This window comes from Ovis aries, chromosome 3, assembly GCF_016772045.2.
Source record: "Ovis aries strain OAR_USU_Benz2616 breed Rambouillet chromosome 3, ARS-UI_Ramb_v3.0, whole genome shotgun sequence".
Classification (NCBI taxonomy): Eukaryota; Metazoa; Chordata; class Mammalia; order Artiodactyla; family Bovidae; genus Ovis; species Ovis aries.
The window spans coordinates 57577512-57599415 of record NC_056056.1 but is presented as its reverse complement, the minus strand read 5'-3'; the positions used below and the strand labels follow the sequence as shown (position 1 = coordinate 57599415).

Genomic DNA, 21904 nt, shown 5'->3' with positions numbered 1-21904 from the left:
AGCAGAAAATATTAAGTCCTGTGATCCTCAGGACCACACTACATGCAGTTCTGGGGATGTCTGTGAAATGTGGGAACATAAGCCAGAGCAATGGTCAGAACATTCCAGAACAGGAGAGGAGGGTTTGGTCAGTCTGTGGTGTGTTCTGAAAGTGAAAATATTAGTCACTCACTTGTGTCCAACTCTTTGCAACCCCATGGACTGCAGCCCGCCAGGCTCCTCTGTTCGTGAAATTCTCCAGGCCAGAATACTGGAGTGGGTAGCCATTCCCTTCTCCAGGGGATCTTCCCAACACACAGATTGAACCCGGTCTCCTGCACTGCAGGGGGATTCTTTATCATCTGAGCTACCATGGAAGCCCCACAATGTGTTCTACAATTCCACTAGAACGTCGTATGAATATTTACATGTGTCTTGCTCAATATGTGCCCCAATTCTTCCCTTCTTTCTACTTGTGTGTTGTGATAAAAGTAGAGGTTTTCATCTCACAGATTGGGCTCTGACCTAAGGGAAGTTTCAAACTTTGGATAATCAGAAACCTGATACACATTGTAATGCCTTTTCTAAAAAAATTATAAGTACAGTTGATTTACAGTCTTGTGTTCATTTCTGCTGTACAGCAATGTGATTCAGTTATACATACATATATATATATATATATATATTTTTTTTTACCACTAGTACCAGGCTTCCCTAGTGGCTTAGATGGTAAAGAAGTTGTTTGCAATGCAGGAGACCCGAGTTTGATCCCCGGGTTGGGAAGATGTCCTGGAGAAGGGAATGGTTATTCATTCCAGTTCTCTTGCACGGAAAATCCCATGGACAGAGGACCCTAGTGGGTTATAGTCCACAGGATCACCAAGAGTCAGACATGACCGAGCGAGCAACACATATTTTTTTATATTCTTTTCCATTATGGTTTATCACAGGACACTGAATATAGTTTCCTGTGCTATACAGTAGGACCTTGTTGTTTATTCATTCTATATATAATACTTTGTGTAATGCCTTTTAAAAAGCATTATGCATGTCTATTTCATACAATCTTGTTTTTAATTTTATTTTTCATTTTGAGATAATTTTTGGCTTGAGAAACTTTGTGAAAATAGTAGGAAAAATGCCTAAATACACTTCACCCAGCTCTTCCAAATGTTAACACCTTCTATAACCAGAGCATAATTATCAAGACCAGAATATGAACAGGGATTCCCAGGTAGTGGTAAAGAAGGAGACATAATGAGATGTGAGTTCAGTCCCTGGGTGGGAAGAGCCCCAGGAGGAGGACATGGCAACCCACTCCAGCATTTTGCCTGGAGAATCCCATGGACAGAGGAGCCTGAGGGGTCACAGTCCATAGGGTCGCAGAATCGGATGTGACTGAAGTGACTTAGCACACATGCAGGATATGAACACTGATACAGCACTACTAACTTATCTTCCGATGGTATTCCAACTTTGTCCACTGCCCCTGGATTCTTCTTCTCCCCAGGATCCCATGCAGTCTCACACAGGGCGCTGAGTTATCACGTCTCCTTAGTCTCCTCCAGTCTGGGACAGTTCCCTCAAGCTTTGTCTTTCCTGATCACAGCAGTTTTCAAGAGCAGTGGCCAGTTGCTCTGCAGAATGTTCCTCACTTTGGGTGTGTCTGGTGCTTTTCCAGAATTAGACTGAGGTTTTTCATTTTGGGCACAAATGCCTACAGAAGTGATTTTTTTAAAACTTTATTTATTTGCAAGATGTTACTTCCCTGACCAGGAACTGAACCCGTGCCCCCTCCATTGGGAGTGTGGAGTTTTACACTGGACCACCGGGGAAGCCCCCAGAAGGGATGTTGTCTTCTCGGCACATCACACCAGGAGGAACATGATGCCCATACGTCTCATTTCTGCTGATAGGGACTTTTACCCCTTGGATAAGGTGGTGTCTATCAGATTTATCCATGGCAAAGTTACCTTTTTCCCCTTTGTAATTAATAAGTATTTTGTGTGGAGCTATCTTGAGACTATAAACAGAAATCTTTTTTTTTTCCCATTATACTTTTACCCACTAATTATAGCATTCATCAGTGGTTCTTGCCTGCAACAATTACGGTGAGGTTAGTGTTAGTCGCTCAGTCGTGTCCGACTCTCTGACACCATGGACCATAGCTCACCCAGGCTTCTCTGTCCATGGACTTCTTCAGACAAGAACACTGGAGTGGGGAGCCATTCGCTTCTCCAGAGGATTTTTCCAACCCAGGGATTGAATCCAGGTCTCCTGTATTATAGGCAGATTCTTTACCATCTGAGTTACCAGGGAAGCCATTGTGGGTTAGCCAAATAACAATTTCTTATTTCCATCATTCCTTCTAAATTTATTCATTGGAATTCTATTGTATGAGGCTTCACTTCATTTATTTATTTATGAAATTATTTATTTATATGTATATGGAGTCATGGGTATATCCTTTATTCCATGAGATATTATTTATTACTATTATTATTTATTTTGTTACTAAAATTGTCTCAGATCTGGCCATTGAGAACCCCTTCAATGTGAATCCTATGTTTTTTAATAATATCCTCATCATTCCTGGGTTGGGAAGATCCCATGGAGAAGGAAATGGCAAGTGACTCCAGAATTCTTGCCTGGAGAATTCCATGGACAGGGGAGCCTGATGGGCTACAGTCCATGGGGTTGTAAAAAGTTAGACACGACTGAGTGACTAACACACACAAACATACACACACACCATTTCTGAGCACTGTTTCTAGCGCTGCAGAGTCTTCTGTATTCAATTATATTTTCACTGCTCTAGGCCTAGAATCAGCCATTTCTCCAAGGAGCCCTAATTTTTTTTCACTGGGTAATGGTACTTAGAAACCAAGATCCAGAGACTGGTATACTCATAGCTACCATCATTATTTCCAGTCCCTTACAAAGGACAAAGCTAGGGAATATACATCTGTATGCACACACACATACATATACACCTATATCTATTTTTATTTCTATATCCAATCATTCATGTATATAAAACAATATTGTTGTTCAGTTGCCAAGTCATGTCTGACTCTTTGCAACCCCATGGACTGCAGCATGACAGGCTCCTCTGTCCTCCACCATCTCCTGGGGTTTGCTCAAACTCATGTCTATTGAATCGGTGATGCTATTTAACCATCTCATTCTCTGCCATCCTCTTCTCCTCCTGCCCTCAGTCTTTCCCAGCATCAGGGTCTTTTCCAGTGAGTCAGCTCTTCACATCAGGTAGCCAAAGTATTGGAGCTTCAGCTTCAGCATCATTCCTTCCAATGAATATTCAGGGTTGATTTCCTTTAGGACTGACTGGTTTGATCTCCTTGCTGTCCAAGGGACTCTCAAGAGTCTTTTCCAGCATCACAGTTCAAAAGCATCAGTTCTTCAGTAATTAACCTTCTTTATGGTCCAACTCTCACATCCATACATGACTACTAGAAAAACCATAGCTTTGACTATACGGACCTTTGTTGACAAAGTGATCTCTTCTTTTTGACACTGTTAATTTTCCTCCAGTAGGCGGCAGCACTTGTACCATCACTTTTGAGTGGATTCCTGCTGCATTTTGGTAATAAAGTCATCAGGGCAGGTCACCCAAGTCGGTTGGAGACAGAAAGCAACTTCAGGGTTAACATCTTCACCCGAACCACAACTTTAAAAAAGGGGAAAAAAAGCCCACATCTAAGGAAGTTTGGGAAGTGAATTCAAACAAGTCCGTCCAAACCCTGCCCAGGCCACAGGGCAGCTGTTCCCCTAAGTGGGGATAGCTCCAGCCCCCCAGCCTCAGATCATCATTCCTAGGTGGGGCTGGAGGTGGGGGGCAAGATGGACCGGACTTACTGAAGGTCTCAGGGCCTTGCCCCTTCATACTCTGGGGTCCCAAGAGACACAAAGGGACATGAACCCTTGTGCACACCTTAACTGTCTCCACTTAGAGTTTCCATCTGAAGCAAGGAACAGAAACCAGTCGACCTGGCTATAGAAGAGTTGGAGGAGGGTGGGGCGCTGCCCGGGAATCCTGTGGCAAGGGAAACCACAGATCAGGACATTCAGACTCAGGAAATCAAGGTGACTGCACAGAGTCGCTGTCCCCCTTCACGTCCCGAGGGCTGCCAGTCCTGCTTCCTGGAGTGGCAGGAGAGGACAAGAGGCAGCCTGGGCTCCAATCCCAGATGCGCCAAATCCCAGCTGTGGGCCTTGACCAAGTTACTTACCCTCTCTGTGCTTCATTCTCCTTATCTGGAAATTCCATAGGGATTTGGGGTGTTTATGAGGACTGCGTGAGATTATACTGTAAAGTTCTTAGAACTGAGCGGGGCACAGAGAAAAGGCTCAACAAAGCTTAGCTTTCATTTTTGTTACCACAAATATTGTTATTTCATTTTCGTGCACTGCTTCATTATGGCTCCTGATCCCCGATAGTTTCAGCTTGCAGTGGGTATTGCTGCCCAGCCCCAAGACTTTAAACAGTCCAGGTGTGTTAGTTCTAATTCTAGATCAAGGGCTCTGATTGGCCCAGCACATCACTGTAAGCCTGGGCCACGGACCAAGCTCCACCCATATGGCATCCCAGGTCACAAGGTCACTGAGAGCAGCCAACCATGGAGAGTTTTCTTCCAAAAGGTGGACAGCCAGGAACAGACCAGTAAAATCAACACACACATAAAACATTTTTCAAAGATATGTATGCTCTGTTGTGAATAAAATAAAAGTTAAAGTGGTTCAGTCGTGATGGACTCTTTGCGACCCCATGAACTCTACAATCAACGGAATTCTCCAGGCCAGAATATTGGAGTGGGTAGCTTTTCGCTTCTCCAGAGGATCTTCCCAACCCAGGAATTGAACCCTGGTCTCCCACATTGCAGGTGGATTCTTTACCAGCTGAGCCACAAGGGAAGCCCAAGAATACTGGGGTGGGTAGCCTATCCCTTCTCCTGGGGATCTTCCCACCCCAGGAATGGAACCGCAGTCTTCTGCATGCAGGCAGATTCTTTACCAACTGAACTACTAGGGAAGCTTGTGGATAAAATATGAGTGTATTTAAAGGTGTCATTGAGCCACAGTACTTTTCTTAATTATTCCTGTTGTCAATAATATATTCATATATTATTATATTAATATTTTATATCAATAAATATAAATGATCATCATTCACTTTCTCAATGCAACTTAAGGTGAAAATTTTACCATGTTTAGTTCAGTTCAATCGCTCGGTCGTGTCCAACTCTTTGCTGCAGACCCCATGGACTGCAGCATGCCAGGCTTCCCTGTCCATAACCAACTCCCAAAGCTTGCTCAAACTCATGTCTACTGAATCAGTGATGCCATTCAACCATCTCATTCTCTGTCGTCCCCTTCTTCTCTCGCCTCCAATCTTCCCCAGCATCAGGGTCTTTTCCAATGAGTCAGTTCTTCGCATCAGGTGGCCAAAGTATTGGAGCTTCAGCTTCAATATCAGTCCTTCCAATGAATATTCAGGGCTGATTTCCTTTAGGATTGACTGGTTTGATCTCCTTGCAGTTCAAGGGACTCTCAAGAGTCTTCTCCAACACCACAGTTCAAAAGCATCAATTCTTCAGTGTTCAGCTTTCTTTACAGTCCAACTCTCACATCCATACATGACTACTGGAAAAACCATATCTTTGACTAGACGGACCTTTGTCGGCAAAGTACAAACAAATGTGTCACTCAGTCGTGTCCGACTCTTTGCGACCCCATGGATTGTAGCCTACCAGGCTCCTCTGTCCATGGGATTTTCCAGGCAAGAGTACTGGAGTGGGTTGCCATTTCCTTCTCCAGGGAATCTTCCACACCCAGTCATTGAACCCAGGTCTCCCACATTGCAGGCAGATGCTTTACCCTCTAAGCCACCAGGGAAGCCCTTGTAGGCAAAGTAATGTCTCTGTTTTTTAATATGCTGTCTAGGTTGGTCACAGCTTTTCTTCCAAGGAGCAGGTATCTTAATTCCATGGCTGCAGTCACCATCTGCAGTGAATTTGGAGCCTCCCAAAATTAAGTCTCTCACTGTTTCCATTGTTTCCCTACCTATTTCCCATGAAGTGATGGTCTTCACCATGTTGGTCTTTATTAAATGTCTTGATTATAAAAGCAGTCTTCATCCATCCTCAAATATTTGGTATATAAGCCCTCAACACTACATTGGGCTGCTTCCAGTCCACCTTTAAAGTAGCTGAGTGAGCCTTAAATCTCTGGACCAGTCCACTCTCCTCCCTGGCACCCTCCCCTGGCTCCAGGCACAGAGGCTGCAGGGTTCTATTGGCCTGGGATCCATACCCCTCCCGACTCTTAGTCTCTGCCTGTGAACATGCAGCCTGCAGTGTCTGGGTGCTGTGATTATTAGATGTACCTATAAGTGCTCTCCTGAGCATCATCCCCACTCCCCAAAAAACATCTCCTTGGATGGGAATGAACTGGGTGGTAGGAGAAGGGCATCCAGCATCCATTCTGAAGATACAGTGATTCTTTGGTCCTCTGGAGGACATTGGGGAGGGATGGTAGCATCTAGGAGAGAAACATAAGGCAGGCATGTGAGATGAGTCTTGTGCCTCAGGACAGGAACTCATCTCCAGGCTCTGGGTTTCTGGCAACTGCTGGAACAGGGGCTGAATCTGCAGCAAGACAAGGTGATGACTCCAGCTTCTCTCTGTGATACAGCCTGCAGGAAAATGTCTCATTCACCATGGACAACTACGATTCTCACCACCTCATCCCCTGCCTAAAATTCTTTACTCCCAGCACCTTCTAGGTAATGCCCCAATCTTCCAGGTAACCTCTTAGCACAGCTTACACCATGCTAGGCACTCACATGAGTTATCTAAGCAGAGCAACGTAGGAGTCTTGCAAGTATTGTTGGTTCTATGTCAGATAAGGAAACCGAAGAGGCAAAGAGGCCAAGATCAACATCATCTGAATGAAACCAAGACCTGTCTGGGGCCCTGGCCTGTGCCCACAGGCAGTACTCTTAAAGCCTGTTGAGTAAACTCCAAGATTCTCAACCTGAATATATGGGAAAGCACATCTTACTTAGAGATAGGCAAGCTCCTTATACCAGGAATCCACAGTTCCTGATTCCCGTCAGAGAAATATCTTCCTATTCGGAAGTGCCTCAGAGACAATACTGGCTTCCCACGTGGCATTAGTGGTAAAGAACCTGCCTGCCAATGCAGGAGACATATAGTGAGGCAGGTTTGATCCCTGGGTTGGGAAGATCCCCTGGAGGAGGTCTTGGCAACTCACTCCAGTATCTTTGCCTGGAGAATCCCATGGACAGAGGACCTGGCAGGCTACAGTCCATGGGGTCGCAGAGTCAGACACGACTGAAACAACGCACACACACCCAGGGACAACACTCACCATCATTACAAGCTGGACTGGACATTTGCAGCTTTGGCCACACAGCATCTACTCTTCCTTCCTAATAATCACTCTAATTTCCTGTGGGGAATTATCTGACAGCTACTGTGTACTGTCTCAGTGGGCAATAACTCATCTAGCAATCTATCCTCCACTTCATAAGCCAAAACAGTCACCCAGATCTCCTAGAGCCTGACTTCCTTTTCATCACCTTAGAACAATCAAAGTCAAGTATCTGATCTAAGCTTGGCTGGTTGAATTCTCTTTCCTAGGAATTTGGCTTTGGAGCAGGAGACACAAAGACAGAGTAAGCTCATTGTGGAAATTCATTCACCCCAATGACTGCACCTGGGTGAGACTGAAGTGCTCTCCCTGCTTCATAGGACCCTTTGAGCTGCCTAGCTCCTGTCCAAGTTCTGTTCTAGGTCTTCCCTTCCAGCCTGAGGCATCCATGGCCACCCAATCACTTCCCTTTTCTTAACTTAGCCTGAGTCAGTTTCTGTTGCTTGCCATCAATGAATCTGGCTAATACACCAGCTTATGCTAAGGAAGAAAGAATTCCCCATTTTCCTTCCGCATGAGGGATTCAAAGACCAGGCATGAACTTTTTTATTTTATTTTTGGCCGCACTGGGTCTTTGTTGCTGCATGCCGGTTTTCTCTAGTTGTGGCAAGCAGGGGCTGCTCTTCATTAAAGTGCGTGGGTTTCTCATTGTAGTGCCTTTCTTGTTGTAGAGCACAGGCTCTAGGCTTGCGGGTTTCAGTAGTTGCAGCGTACAAGCTCTGTAGCTGTGGCTCACAGGCTTAGTTGGCCTCATGGAATGTGGAACAGAGAAGGCAATGGTGCCCCACTCCAGTACTCTTGCCTGGAAAATCCCATGGACGGAGGAGCCTGGTAGGCTGCAGTCCATGGGATCGCCAAGAGTTGGGCACGACTGAACGACTTCACTTTCACTTTTCACTTTCATGCATTGGAGAAGGAATTGGCAACCCACTTCAGTGTTCTTGCCTGGAGAATCCCACGGACGGGGGAGCCTGGTGGGCTGCCGTCTATGGGGTCACACAGAGTCAGACACGACTAAAGCGACTTAGCAGCAGTAGCAGCAATGTGGAATCTTCCCTGACCAGGGACTGAACCCACATTCCCTCCACTGGCAGGCAGATTCTTATCCACTGCACCACCAGGGAAGTCCTGTCCAAATAAAATTTGCTAGCCCTAACCATCTGCCAGGTGGCAACTTCCAATCAGATCACAGAAAGCCTTAGTTTGTTACTGAAAGGGTATGGTGGGTCTGGCTGCTAGCTACTCAAACAGGCCAGGTTGGTCGAAAGGAAGTTTGCTTTATTTCAGATGCCAACAACTGGGGTGGGGTAGGGGGAGGAGGCGAGAGTGGTGGACATCTGTCCAAGGGCCAACTCCACCCCTCCCCAATAAGCAAGGGGTGAGAGCTTTCATAGACAGGGGTGGGTGGGGTGGGTCTACATGCAGAAACAGCACAGTTATCTCTAAGAGTCATCTTTAAACTGGTCACCAGTGGTCTGACCAGCATCATCTTGATTGTTTTAGGTACAGTTAATCTTCAGTTCCAGGGTTCATTTGTTTCCATTTCTTTGAGGTCAATTCTCAGAAGTGTGGCAGCTCATGTCCTGGGTACAGTTTGCTCATCATGTTAACTTCTCCACCTGGTGTTTCGGTATTTATAAGACAGATCACAGGATATGGCTCAGAATATTACCTCTGTGCTGTGCTGTGCTGAGGTTAGTCACTCGGCTGTGTCCTACTCTTTGCCACCCCATGGACTGTAGCCCACCAGGCTCCTCTGCCCATGGGATTCTCCAGGCAAGAATACCGTAGTGGGTTACCATTCCCTTCTTCAGGGGATCTTCCTGACCCAGGAGTGGAACCCAGGTCTCCTGCGTTGCAGGTGGATTCTTTAGTCTGAACCACCAGGGAAGCCCAAGAATACTGGAGTTGGTAGCCTATCCTTTCTGCAGGGGATCTTCCCAACCTAGGAATCGAACCACGGTCTCCTGCATTGCAGGTGATTCCCTACCATCTGAGCTACTAGGGAAGCCCCCAAATTATCTATAGCCCTTAAGAAGAAACGAAAAGTCCTTGACTATGCTTAGTGACTGCATTATTATTTAGTCTCCTTTGACTGTTTTCCTTTGCTCACTTCTCTAATTAAACTTATTCTTTGACTAAAGTTTCCCACAGACCAAAGGCAGGCAGAGGACATGGTGAGGGTGGGGCAAGGACCATAAGGTCTTGCTCCTTTTCAAGTTCACTTGACAAAGTTAGGCCACCTGGATGAAGGGAGGAGTGGAATTTCAAGTGTTTACTCAACTCACAGGGAAAGTCTAAAGATCACCTACTCACTATTGCAGCAGTCCTCAGATTTGTTCTGGGAACAGAATTCCACAGTGAAAGCTGTGGTGAAAGACATTTGGAAGGAGACCGATAGCTTCCTTGGAGCCATAAGGCTAAACTGTAAGCTGACTAATTTGCTGGAGAGAAAGCAAAGAAAGAAAAACCTGTGAAGAGGCCTCCCTGGGTCAGAAAAAAGTCTCTAACAGTGACCCATAAAGGACTTAGGTTTGATTGGACTTCATAAAGCAATTTATCCCCTGGGACATTGTTGAAAACAATAGAGCAGTCAGCCAGAAATTTTGGAGATTCACAACGTGGTGTTTTGAGACAAAGAGAACCCTTCCCAAACCTCTGTCATCGCAGGATAGTTGTGGTCATGCTCAAGGCTGTACCCCTTGAGGTGCAACATCTGAGGCATCACACTATGAGGGGTGGAGGGACCTCACTAAGATTACCCAGTCAGTTACTAAACATGAAAACAAGCGATTCATCTCTAAAAAGCAATAATGTACCTGGGGAGGGGAGTGTGAACAGTAGCCGTATTTGCTATAATATATTATCTAAGATAACCGGTTTCCAACACAAAAATTACAAGGCAGAAAGAAATAGGAAAGAGTAGGGAATGCCCTGGCGGCCCAGCTGTTAGAACTTAGCCCTCTCACTGTCAGGTTGTAAGTTCAATCCCTGTTCAGGAAACTTAGATCCCAGAGGCAACAAAGCCTGCGTGCTCTGACTAGAGAAACCCTAAACACCACAATGAAGACCCAGTGCAGCCAAAAATAAATAAACAGGGACTCTGAATAAACCGTAGACTTTAGGAAAAACAAGTAAAGAAAGATTATGTGGAAATTGATTGCATCAAGAATAGAGAACCCGCACACTTATGGCCATCTACAACAAAGTATGCAACAATATGAAATGAAGAAAAGACAATCTCTTCAACAAGTGGTGCCAGAGAAACTGGACAGCTACATGTAAAAGAATGAACACTTTCATTTTGTCATATGTAAGCTTAAATGGATTCAAAATCTAAATGCAAAATCAAATACTATAAAACTCCTAGAGGAAAATGTAGGCCAGACACTCTTTGACAAAACTTGCAGCAGTAGTGTTTTGGATCCATCTCTTAGGGTAATGGAAACAAAAGCAAAAATAAACAAATGGACCTATTAAACTTTAAATTGCACAGCAAGAGAAACCATAAAATGCAAAGATAACCTATGGAATGGGAGAAAATATTTGTAAATCATACCAACAGCAAGGGCTTAATTTCTAAGACATAAAAACAGTTCACACAGCTCAATAAAAAATTTTTAAAAAACAACCAAAACTGAGCAGAAGACCTAAGTAGACATTTCTCCAAAGAAGACAGACAGATGGCCAACAGAAACATGAAGAGATGCTCAACACCGCTAATTACTCAGTGTAGTTCAGTCGCTCAGTCATGTCCGACTCTGCGACCCCATGAATCGCAGCACGCCAGGCCTCCCTGTAAACCACTAGCTCCCAGAGTTCACTCAAACTCATGTCCATCAAGTCGGTGATGCCATCCAGCCATCTCATCCTCGGTCGTCCCCTTCTTCTGCCCCCAATCCCTCCCAGCATCAGAGACTTTTCCAATGAGTCAACTCTTTGCATGAGGTGGCCAAAGTACTGGGGTTTCACCTTTAGCATCAGTCCTTCCAATGAACACCCAGGACTGATCTCCTTTAGAATGGACTGGTTGGATCTCTTTGCAGTCCAAGGGACTTTCAAGAGTCTTCTCCAACACCACAGTTCTAAAGCATCAATTCTTCAGCGCTCAGCCTTCTTCACTAATTATTAGAGAAATGCAAATCAAAACTACATTCAGGTAGTTTTGATGATGGCCATCTGACCTCACTCTGGTCAGAATGGCCATCATCAAAAAGTCTACAAGTAATAAATCCTAGAGAGGGTATAGAGAAAAAGGAACCCTCTTACACTGTCAGTGGGAATGTAAATTGGTACAGCCACTATGCTGAACAGTAAGGAAGTTACTTAAAAAACTAAAAAAACACGCATATGCCCATGGCGGATTCATGTTGATGTGTGGCAGAACCAATACAATATTGTAAAGTAAAAAAATTTTTTTTTAATTTTTAAATAAAAAAATAAAAACTAAAACTAGAGTAACCATATAATCCAGCAGCCCTGCTTCTGAGTATATACCCAGAAAAGACAAAAACTATAATTTGAAAATATAACATGTACTCCAATGTTCAATAGCACTATTTATAATAGCCCACATCTTTATCTATCTATCTATCTATACATATATGGAGCTTCCTCGGTAGTTTAATTGGTAAAGAATCCGCCTGCAATGCAGGAAACACAGATAATTCGGGTTCCATCCCTGGCTCGGGAAGATCTCCTGAAGAAGGGAATGACAAGCCACTCCAGTACTCTTGCCTAGAGAATCCCATGGATAGAGGAGCCTAGTGGGCTACAGTCCATAGGGTTGCAAAGTCGTACAAGTCTGAGCAACTGAACAACAACAAAACCCTAACCCGAATGGTCTCCTCAGCTGGTCTGAGAGCTCCTGGGGGTATATTTGTGATGTACCCCAGGTTCTTGGAGTGGCAAGCAGTACAATAATTATTTCATGACCATATGTGTGAGAGCTGCTAAGTAGTCTTGTTCACCACTAAATCCCTAGCATCTAGAACCACATGTGGACATACAACATGTTTATTGATTGAACTTATGAGTCAGATGAGCGTGCCCCTCTTCTGAAACCCAACAAAGGAAAAGAAGCTGAAGCAAAAGTCTTTCATGATATTTTATTCTGAGAGGGAAAGGCAGTGGAAGGATTTGGTGAGAGAAACTGGAGGAAGACTCCTGGATTCAGGAAGGAAGGAGCTGGCTGAGGATGCTGGAGTTTCTGTGCTTTTTCCCCAGGGTGGGGTCAGAGGACCCAGGGAATCAAATGAAACCTACTGTGGAGAGAAGAGACAGGTTGATCAGGGCTCTGATTTCTCCAGTACCTCAGTCTCAGGCCATTTCCTTGGTGTCAACCTCATTTTACGTGATGGTCTCATTCAATCCTCATTTCAACCTCAGAAATAGAAATCATTATTGCCGTTTCACAGGTAAGGAAACTGAGGCTTAAAGAGGTTAGGTTACTTGCCCAAGGTCACATAGCTGAGGAGAAATGGAGACCTGATTTTACTCCAGGATTGTTTGTGGGAGTGTGGGGAGCGGCAGGGGGAGGTTGCCTCAGGCTGTTAGGAGTTTCCGTTTCATGGGAAGGCTGTCAGGGAATGAGTCCCTACTGTTGCCTGTGCACATACCTGCCTTGCTTTTGCAGACCTTGATGTCCACACAGATAGCCTGAGGCTTTTTTCCAGCTTTTATGTCCTCAGTGATGCGACGGAGAAATTTCTTCATGATTGACTGGCACGGACGTTTCAGCAGCTTCATCTTGCTGCACACCTTGGAGGCCGCCTCGCGGATGGTATCCTGCAGCGGCAGCACGGTGATGGGAAACGGGCCTCAGGTGAGCCCTGCCGGGCACTGTCTCTCTGCAGGCCCCGGCAGCCTTGGGCTCTCAGCGGGTCTGGCAGTGGGAGTGCTGGGTACCAGGAGTTGGTGCCAGGTGGTAGTGGGAGTAGGGACTGGAGAGACAGGGCTCAGCCCCCCTCCCCATCCCAAGCCTGCCAGCAGGGACTCTGGAAAGGACGATTGACCCTGCTGAGTCTTAGCCTCTGTATACCCGGGCCCTGTCTTCTGGGTGGAGAGTGGTGCCCAGATCCACTTTAAAGGCTCTGTCTATATAGCTTCTGGGTCCAGGGCCAGACTGGGGGCTCCATCTGCTGGGGGGGTGGGGTATGGTGGGTTAGGAGGGGATCCAAGCTTGGAGCCTTGGTCCATTGCTTTTGAAAAATCTTCTTCTGACATCTCCCATGGAAAGGGATAAATCTGAGTACCCCAGGGTGAAGGTAGTGATCCTGAGCAGGTTGGGGAAGCCAAGGAGAGGGAGGGAGGGAAAGTGAAACTATGGTTCTGGTGATGATGCAGCCACTTGTTAAGTATTCACTCAGAGCTAAGTACATCCCACTTTCTAGCTCATTTAAAGAGCACAGGTAGGGATTCCCAGCCCTCCCCACTCCCCTTGGGGGCACCTCTCCACCCACCAGGTCCCACAAGCCTCCTGTCTCACCTCATTGGGCTGATCTCCCACCATGTCCTCCAGACTTTTTATTATCTTCCGACAAGGACCACAGAGTAGGCCTAGCTCTTCTCCTTGGAGCAGCAGCCCACCCTATCAGGAAAGGAAGCCCATTAGGGTGGTCTCTCAGACACCCCAACCTTGGAAGGGCACCAGGAAGGGTCCCCTGGGAGCTTTCCAGCCAGTAGGATGACCCATGGTCTGTCTGTCCATATGAGGACCTGAGCCAGACTGGCTGGCCCCTGCCCATCTCTCTCACGGGGCGGGGGGGTGGGGGGCTGAGAGACCCCACGACCTGCCCCCACACCCACAGCACCCTCCCCAGCCCAGCATCTGCCCCTCTGCTGTTCTACCGTCAGACAAGGAGGAGGCTCTTGGGGAGGGCCCAGCCACCAGTGTAGCCCCTACCCCACAGTCAGGCACCAGTGTGAACAAAACCAGCATCTTCAGCTCCCAGCCCTGCCTCCCCACCCCCTGACCAGTTCGGTCTCCAGACCCTCGCCCCTGGCACTGGCCAGGGAGGAGAGGAAGGAGAGGAATGGTGAGGGTGCAGCAGGAAGCCATCCGCGTACCTGGGGATACTCCTGGGACAGGCCCTGGCACAACTCATCTCCATTGCACAGGTGGGCCGTTGCCTGGTCGTGGCGTTCAGGAGCCAGACCGGAAAAGGCCAGCCCTGGAGAAGAAACAGCATCAGCAGCCCTCCACAGACAGAGGGAGAGGAGAAGTCACTGCTTCTGGCTGGGGAGAGCCCAGGAGGCAGCTGGCACCCAGGACGGGGAGGTGGCCTTGGGGCCTCCTGCCCTGCTCTGCCCTGGGGCTGCTCTGACCCACGCCAGATGCCCTTGGAGCTCATGCTCGGGTCCATCAAATCTGAGAAGGCAGGGCTGGGAGGAGGAGCCATCGGGATCCACCCCAAGGGGAATGTCCTCACCTGGGGTGACCAGGAGCACCGAGGCGATGAGCAGGACAGCCCAGGAGGTCATGTTGAGGCAGCTGCCCAGGCTCCCTCCACACCTGTTTTATAGAGGCTGGGAACCTGGCAGTCTGACCTAACAGGGTCCTCTTCCTCTTTTTGGCCACCTCCCTCGTCACTGGGTTTACCACAAACACCGGTGCTGATCTGTAGGGGGAGGGGTGTACCTCAGAGCTTCCACACACCCCTCTCCACCCACCCTGCCCCGTACTAGAACTTTCTGAGCAGAGCCGGTGTTGATGGAGAGCATTGGCCGCCGTGATGCCCACCCTGTCCTGATGTGGTAACGGGAGGAGAAGTCCCCACTACCGAGGGGTCGGGTAGGGCCCTCGGCCAGGTGAGCATCGTGCCCCCTGCCTCATCTCTTCCTCCCACCCCAGAGGTCCGGGCTGGTGTTGCTACATCATCCTTTTCATATCCCGGGTCTCCTTCCAGCCATTTAAGCCAGTGTAGCACTACCTGATTCAGATGTAGAAAAAGGTGCCCTCAGAGCAGATCCTGACAGCTCCTCCTCCCAGCCCTGCATTCTCCATCTTCATGGACCCTGATCATGAGCTGCATGGGCACCCTGGGTCCCCTAGACCCACATCAGCCTTCTCACCACCATCAAGGAGGCCAGGCCTTTCGCTCAGAGCTGGGTTCAGCCCAGCCTGGCTGTGACCTGGCCCATGGGCAGAGAGAGCTGGTGGGAAGGACAGGAGCCCCAGCCAGGGTCTGGTCCCAACTTCTGGGTCTCTGAATAGTCATCTGTGTCATAAAGGCCGTTGGCCTTCATCTGTAAGAAAAATTGAATATTAGATAAAAATAATTTCTTAGTATGTGTATGTCCCAAATATTGCTTGGGATATACTTACACTGAAAAGCATTTGTTGTTTACCTGAAATTCAAATTAAACTGAGCCATAGTTTGTCTAGCCCCTTGAATCCTTTCTGGTTTATTACCCAAATCCCAGGGTAGCAGACACGCTCACACTAAGTCATGTCACACACTTACACACGGTTACATGAACTCAGGGACATACACTCTCCAAAGCACTGACATTCACACACACTCATACCCACTCACACTCCCAGATGCCCACATACACGTACTCACACATTAATTCACAACCACATACTTTCATCTACTCATAGATTCACACAGAAACACACCACCTTTGTTCTTGCCCATTGTGGAAGTCGCTGAATGCCACACTAAGGAGCAAGGAATTTAAGCAAATTTCAATTAGATAAGTAAGAAACAATAAATGAAACCACCTATAAGTTCACCAAACAGATTTACAGGAATATTGACAGATGACAACTAGACTCATAGTGGTCATCATTTTTAAATGTATGGAAATATTGATTCTCTCTGTTGTGTACCAGGAAATTACATAGTGTTGTCGGTCAATTATACTTTAAAAATAACCTCTTAGAAAAAAGAGATTGGATTAATGGTTACCAGAGGCTGGGGTGGAAGGGTAAGGGGTAGGATTGGATGAAGGTGGTGGTCAGAAGGTACAAACTTCCATTTATAGGATAAGTAAATACTAGGGATGTAATGTATAATATGATAAAGATAATGAACACTGCTGTACATTATAAATGAAAATTGTGAAGAAAATAAATTCTAAGAGCTCTCATTATAAGGAAAACTTTTTGTCTATTTAATGTTGATTTCTATGAGATGATGGATGTTCACTAAATCCACTGTGATCATCATTTCATGATGAATGTAAGTCAAATCATTATGTTGTACACCTTAAAATTATATAATGCTGCATGTCTGATATCTCAATACATTGGAAATTAATTAATTATAAAAATTTACAGAAATATCCATTTATACCTTTAAATGAATATATTTATAAATAAGTATATGTTTATATAAACTTATATATCATAAAAAATGTTTGGAACAGCTTTTTAATTTTAACAAGATATCATGAACATCATCCCAGTCAATAAATTTAGATTTCCTTCATCATTTCCATTGGTTGCCTCATATTCTATTTTAGAGATGAACTCTAACTGGAGTCCTCAATTCTGGGACTCATGAGGCTTCCACTTGCAGAGCAAGAGGTCGGGAGAGCCCATCAATAGCTTGTGCAATAGTCTGGGTGAGTGATACGAATGCCTTCTTCAGACTGGTTATCTCATAATCTCAAGATGACTACTGTAGCCCCTCCAGGCCCTAGGGCCCCACCCCAGGTGGAAAAATTAGAAGAATGAAGCAGGAAAGGGAGGTACTTATATATATATTTTTAAAGCAAATATTTCCCAGAGACCTTCAGTTTGTCGCATCAGTATGTCCCAGCAGGTACTCGCAACTGTGAAGGGCTATACAGATGGAAGCCTTTGGCTGGACTTCGAGCAAAACTGAGATTCTGCCAGGAAGGACAGATGAGAAGTCAGGGGGATCAGGTAGGCAACAGCAGTATCAGCTACAGAAGGACTTCTTGCTAAACAGTGTTTCGAAGGAAAAATGCATGGGATTTTGTAACTAGTCAGATACAAGAGACAGAGGAGAGAGGAGGCCACAGTTTAATAGTATTTGAAGGCTGAGGGGCCAGTGGCGAAGCAGGAAAATTAGGAAATGGAGCTTGCGTGTGAAAGCTGAATTCGAGGTGCTGTATTTGTGTGGTCTGCCCGAGGGCAGGGCTGCCTCTGCGGTCACATCCGCCCTTGACTACCAGAACTGCCCTGAGACCAGAGAGTCAGCTAATGGGTTCGCCTCCTGTAAGGAAACCAGGACTCTAGAGAGGTCCAATGAATGCTCCAAGGACACACAGCTCAAACCACATGTGTCTGGGGATTTGAACTCGGACTCCAAAATCCAAGTTCGTCCCCACTCCACATTGGCCCTGTCTCTAGGTTTCTAGGCCAGAGTTGCTTGCCATCTAGCCGCCAGGTCAGGCGCTGTTCCTGCTCCCCTCCACAAGCCTCCTATTTCCTAACCACATGAAGAAACCATGGCGTATGTGTGAAGACCACATTAGTGAAGGGGGAAAAGCCCAAGAAGGTGACTCATGTCTTTCTTTGCCATATTCAGTAAATACACATATCAGTAAATACACACATATACAAATATCTTTGGGGAATTCAGTAAGATCAGATACTCCAGCAAGCCCTTTTCTGGGGTGCTAAGGGGTATGGACAAGGGGCCCTGGGGTCCCACGTGACAAGAACCTAGCACAAGTCCACAAGTCCACAAGCCCTATCCGTTTGCGATCGTGGGGTCCCATGGACCGGCCCATTGCAAGTCAATCTTCTTCAAGAAATCTTTGCTTTCCCCAGTGTCATGAAGATATCTTCTTGTTTCTTCTAGCAGTTTTATAGTTTTCTACATTTAGGTCTGTGATTCATCTCAAATGAGCTAGGTTGAAATTCTGTTGCTTCAGATCAATTTGTTGAAAAGATTTTCATTTTCCCATTGAATTACTTTGTCATCTGGCTCAGAAATCAGATGACTGTATAAATGTGGGTCTGTTTGTAGGTTCTTTATCACAGCAAGTACTGTATCAATAGTAATAGCAAAATACTCTGATTCTTTTAAACGGGCACAATATTTGAACTTCATAAAGGAAGAATAGCCAATAAATATTTGAAAAAGTGTTAAATACCATAACTCATGAGGGAATTCTATGTTAAAACTACCATGAAATGATGGCATCAGAATGACTACAATTAAAACAACAAGATCTCCCTTACGTGTGGAATCTGAAAATGAAACAAACAAAAGAAAACAAAAAAACAGAACTCATAGAAACAGAGCCCTTTTCTGGGCGTGGGGCACGATGTGGGAAGAGGGCAAAATGGGTGAAGGTGGTAAAAAGTACAAGCTTCCAGTTATAAGGCAAGTCCTGGATGTGTAACATGTAGCCCAGTGACTATAGTTAATAATACTAGATGTATATTTGAAAGCTGCTGAGAGAAATCTGTAAAGTTCCCATCCCAAGAAAAAATCATAACACGTGGTGATGAATGACAACCAGACTTCTGGTCATAGTCTTTTTCCAATCTGTATTATATCAAACCATTATGTTGTAAACCTGAAACATATCATGTGTCATATGTCAATTACATCTCAAATTTTTAAAAATGAATAATAATATTTATTGTGCAAGGATGTACTGAGATATTAAAAATCATATTAAATATTTGTCATATGTGGGGGGAGAAAAGACAAACAATACTAAGTGTTAATAAGGATGTGGCGCGATGGGTACTTTAAAAGTTGTTGGTGAGAACATAAAATGAACTTTTTAAACGTAGACTGACATTGTTTCACAAAATTAAGTATACGCATGCCATATAACCTCTACATGTCTACCCACGCTAATGAAAACATATGCACATACAAAGACTGTTACAAAAATGTTCACAGAAGCATGACCCAGCACCTACACTCATAGATATATACTCCAAAAAAACTGAAAACAGAGGTTCAAAGAGACACGTGCTCATTAATGTTCATAACAACATTATTCAAAATAACCAAAAGTGGGAATGACCCAAGCGTCCATCGATAGAGGAACGGATCAACAAAATATGGTATATACATACAATGGAATATTGTATTCATGCAACCATGAAAAGGAACAAAGTTCTGATACAGGTAACAACATGGATGAACCTTGAAAGAATTAAGCTAAGTGAAATAAGCCAGATACAAAACAATACGTATGATACCACTTACATGAAATATCTATAAAAGGCAACTTCATAGGGATAAAAAATAGATCAAGGATTACCAGGGACTGAGGGGAGGGGGAAAGAGGGAATTATTGCTATTGGTTACTGAGTTTCTATTTAAGGTCATAAAAATAAATTTTGGAAATAGTGATGATATTTGTGGAATATTTAATTAGTGCCACTGAATTGTACATTTTGAAATGGCTACAATGGCAAGTTTGTGTTATATGTGTTTTACCACAACAATAACAAAAAGAGAGAGAGAGCGATAATGCTCTTAGAAACTTTCCCACAAAATCCAAACATCAGAAATAACCCAAATGCCCACCAACAGGTAAGTGGATAAATAAAGTTTAGCCATACAATGCGATACTACTTGACGATAAAAAAAAAAGAAATAAAATACTAATACATGCCACAAAATAGATGAATGCCAAACACTGAGCAAAAAGATGCCAAATACACACAAAAAATACACTCTGCATGATCCCATTGATATGAAATTCTAGAACAGGCAAAATTCACATATGGTGAAAAACAGCAGAAAAATGATAGGAGGTGAGAAGAGGATGTGGGAGTTTTGGGGAGAGTACACAAAGTGGCTCTCTCAGGTGATGAAAATGTTCTCCATCCTGACTGGGGTGTGAATTTCATGGGTACATGCATCTATCAAATCTCATCACTCTCTACACTTAAGATTTATGCATTTCACTATATGTAATCACGTCCCAACAAAAAGATTATCTAAAAATGCTTAAGTTACAATCTCATGGCTCCTAATGTTCATTAGTTGTTTCTAATGAACAACTGGTGACTCAGTGGTAAAGAATTGGCCTGCCAGTTCAGGAGATACAGGTTCACTTCCTGGTTCAGGAAGATCCCCTGGAGAGGAAAATGGCAACCTACTCCTACGTTCTTGCCTGGGAAATCACAGGGACAGAGGAAACTGGTGGGCTACAATCCATGGGGTCTCAAAAGAGTTGGACACAACTTAGCAACTAAACAACAACAACAATGAACATTATCAAATACTTTCCAAAAGTATTATATCAGTTTACAAAATTCTCGAAGCCAGGCTGCAGCAATACGTGAAACGTGAACTTCCTGATGTTCAAGCTGGTTTTAGAAAAGGCAGAGGAACCAGAGATCAAATTGCCAACATCCACTGGGTCATCAAAAAAGCAAGAGAGTTCCAGAAAAACATCTATTTCTGCTTGATTGACTATGCCAAAGTCTTTGACTTTGTGGATCACAATAAACTGTGGAAAATTCTGAGATGGGAATACCAGACCACCTGACCTGCCTCTTGAGAAACCTATATGCAGGTCAGGAAGCAACAGTTAGAACTGGACATGGAACAACAGACTGGTTCCAAATAGGAAAAGGAGTACATCAAGGCTGTGTATTGTCACCCTGCTTCTTTAACCTATATGCAGAGTACATCATGAGAAACGCTGGACTGGAAGAAACACAAGCTGGAATCAAGATTGCCGGGAGAAATATCAATAACCTCAGATATGGAGATGACACCACCGTTATGGCAGAAAGTGAAGAGGAACTAAAGAGCCTCTTGATGACAGTGAAAGAGGAGAGTGAAAAAGTTGGCTTAAGGCTCAACATTCAGAAAACTAAGATCATGGCATCTGGTCCCGTCACTTCATGGGAAATAGATGTGGAAACAGTGGAAACAGTGTCAGACTTTATTTTTCTGGGCTCCAAAATCACTGCAGATGGTGACTGCAGCCATGAAATTAAAAGGTGCTTACTCCTTGGAAGGAAAGCTATGATCAACCTAGATAGCATATTAAAAAGCAGAGACATTCCTTTGCTGACTAAGGTCCGTCTAGTCAAGGCTATGGTTTTTCCTGTGGTCATGTATGGATGTGAGAGTTGGACTGTGAAGAAGGCTGAGCGCTGAAGAATTGATGCTTTTGAACTGTGCTGTTGGGAAAGACTCTTGCGAGTCCCTTGGACTGCAAGGAGATCCAACCAGTCCATTCTGAAGGAATTCAGCCCTGGGATTTCTTTGGAAGGAATGATCTTAAAGCTGAAACTCCAGTACTTTGGCCACCTCATGCAAAGAGTTGACTCATTGGAAAAGACTCTGATGCTGGGAAGGATTGGGGGCAGGAGGAGAAGGGGACGACAGAGGATGAGATGGCTGGATGGCATCACTGACTCGATGGACGTGAATCTGAGTGAACTCCGTGAATTGGTGATGGACAGGGAGGCCTGGCGTGCTGCGATTCATGGGGTCGCAAAGAGTTGGACCCGACGGAGCGACTGAACTGAACTGAACTGAAC

At 45.1% G+C, this 21904-nt stretch overlaps 1 protein-coding gene and 1 pseudogene across 2 annotated transcripts; one reads left to right on the top strand and one right to left on the bottom strand.

The window, feature by feature from the left end:
- Window positions 1–12546: 12546 nt before the first annotated feature.
- Window positions 12547–14946, bottom strand: GNLY (granulysin). 2 transcript variants are annotated; one of them, XM_027965710.2, is made up of 5 exons: window positions 14883–14946; window positions 14521–14624; window positions 13940–14041; window positions 13071–13239; window positions 12547–12713 (listed from the first exon to the last, which is right to left on the bottom strand). In XM_027965710.2, exons 1-5 carry the CDS (start codon window positions 14932–14934, stop codon window positions 12703–12705), a joined length of 438 nt encoding a protein of 145 aa, XP_027821511.1. In that variant the 5' UTR covers window positions 14935–14946; the 3' UTR covers window positions 12547–12702.
- Window positions 14947–17877: 2931 nt separating this feature from the next.
- The window catches only part of LOC101102717 (heterogeneous nuclear ribonucleoprotein A1-like), a 28265-nt pseudogene continuing 24238 nt past the window's right edge, over window positions 17878–21904 (top strand).

Excerpts from the sequence above, each read along its gene's own strand:
- GNLY (XM_027965710.2), bottom strand. The coding sequence starts at position 14,934 with ATGACCTCCTGGGCTGTCCTGCTCATCGCCTCGGTGCTCCTGGTCACC. Across the intron at positions 14,625-14,882 it reads GGTGCTCCTGGTCACCCCAG|GGCTGGCCTTTTCCGGTCTG; the intron begins GTGAGGACATTC and ends TTTCTTCTCCAG. Across the intron at positions 13,240-13,939 it reads TGGGAGATCAGCCCAATGAG|GATACCATCCGCGAGGCGGC; the intron begins GTGAGACAGGAG and ends CTGCCGCTGCAG.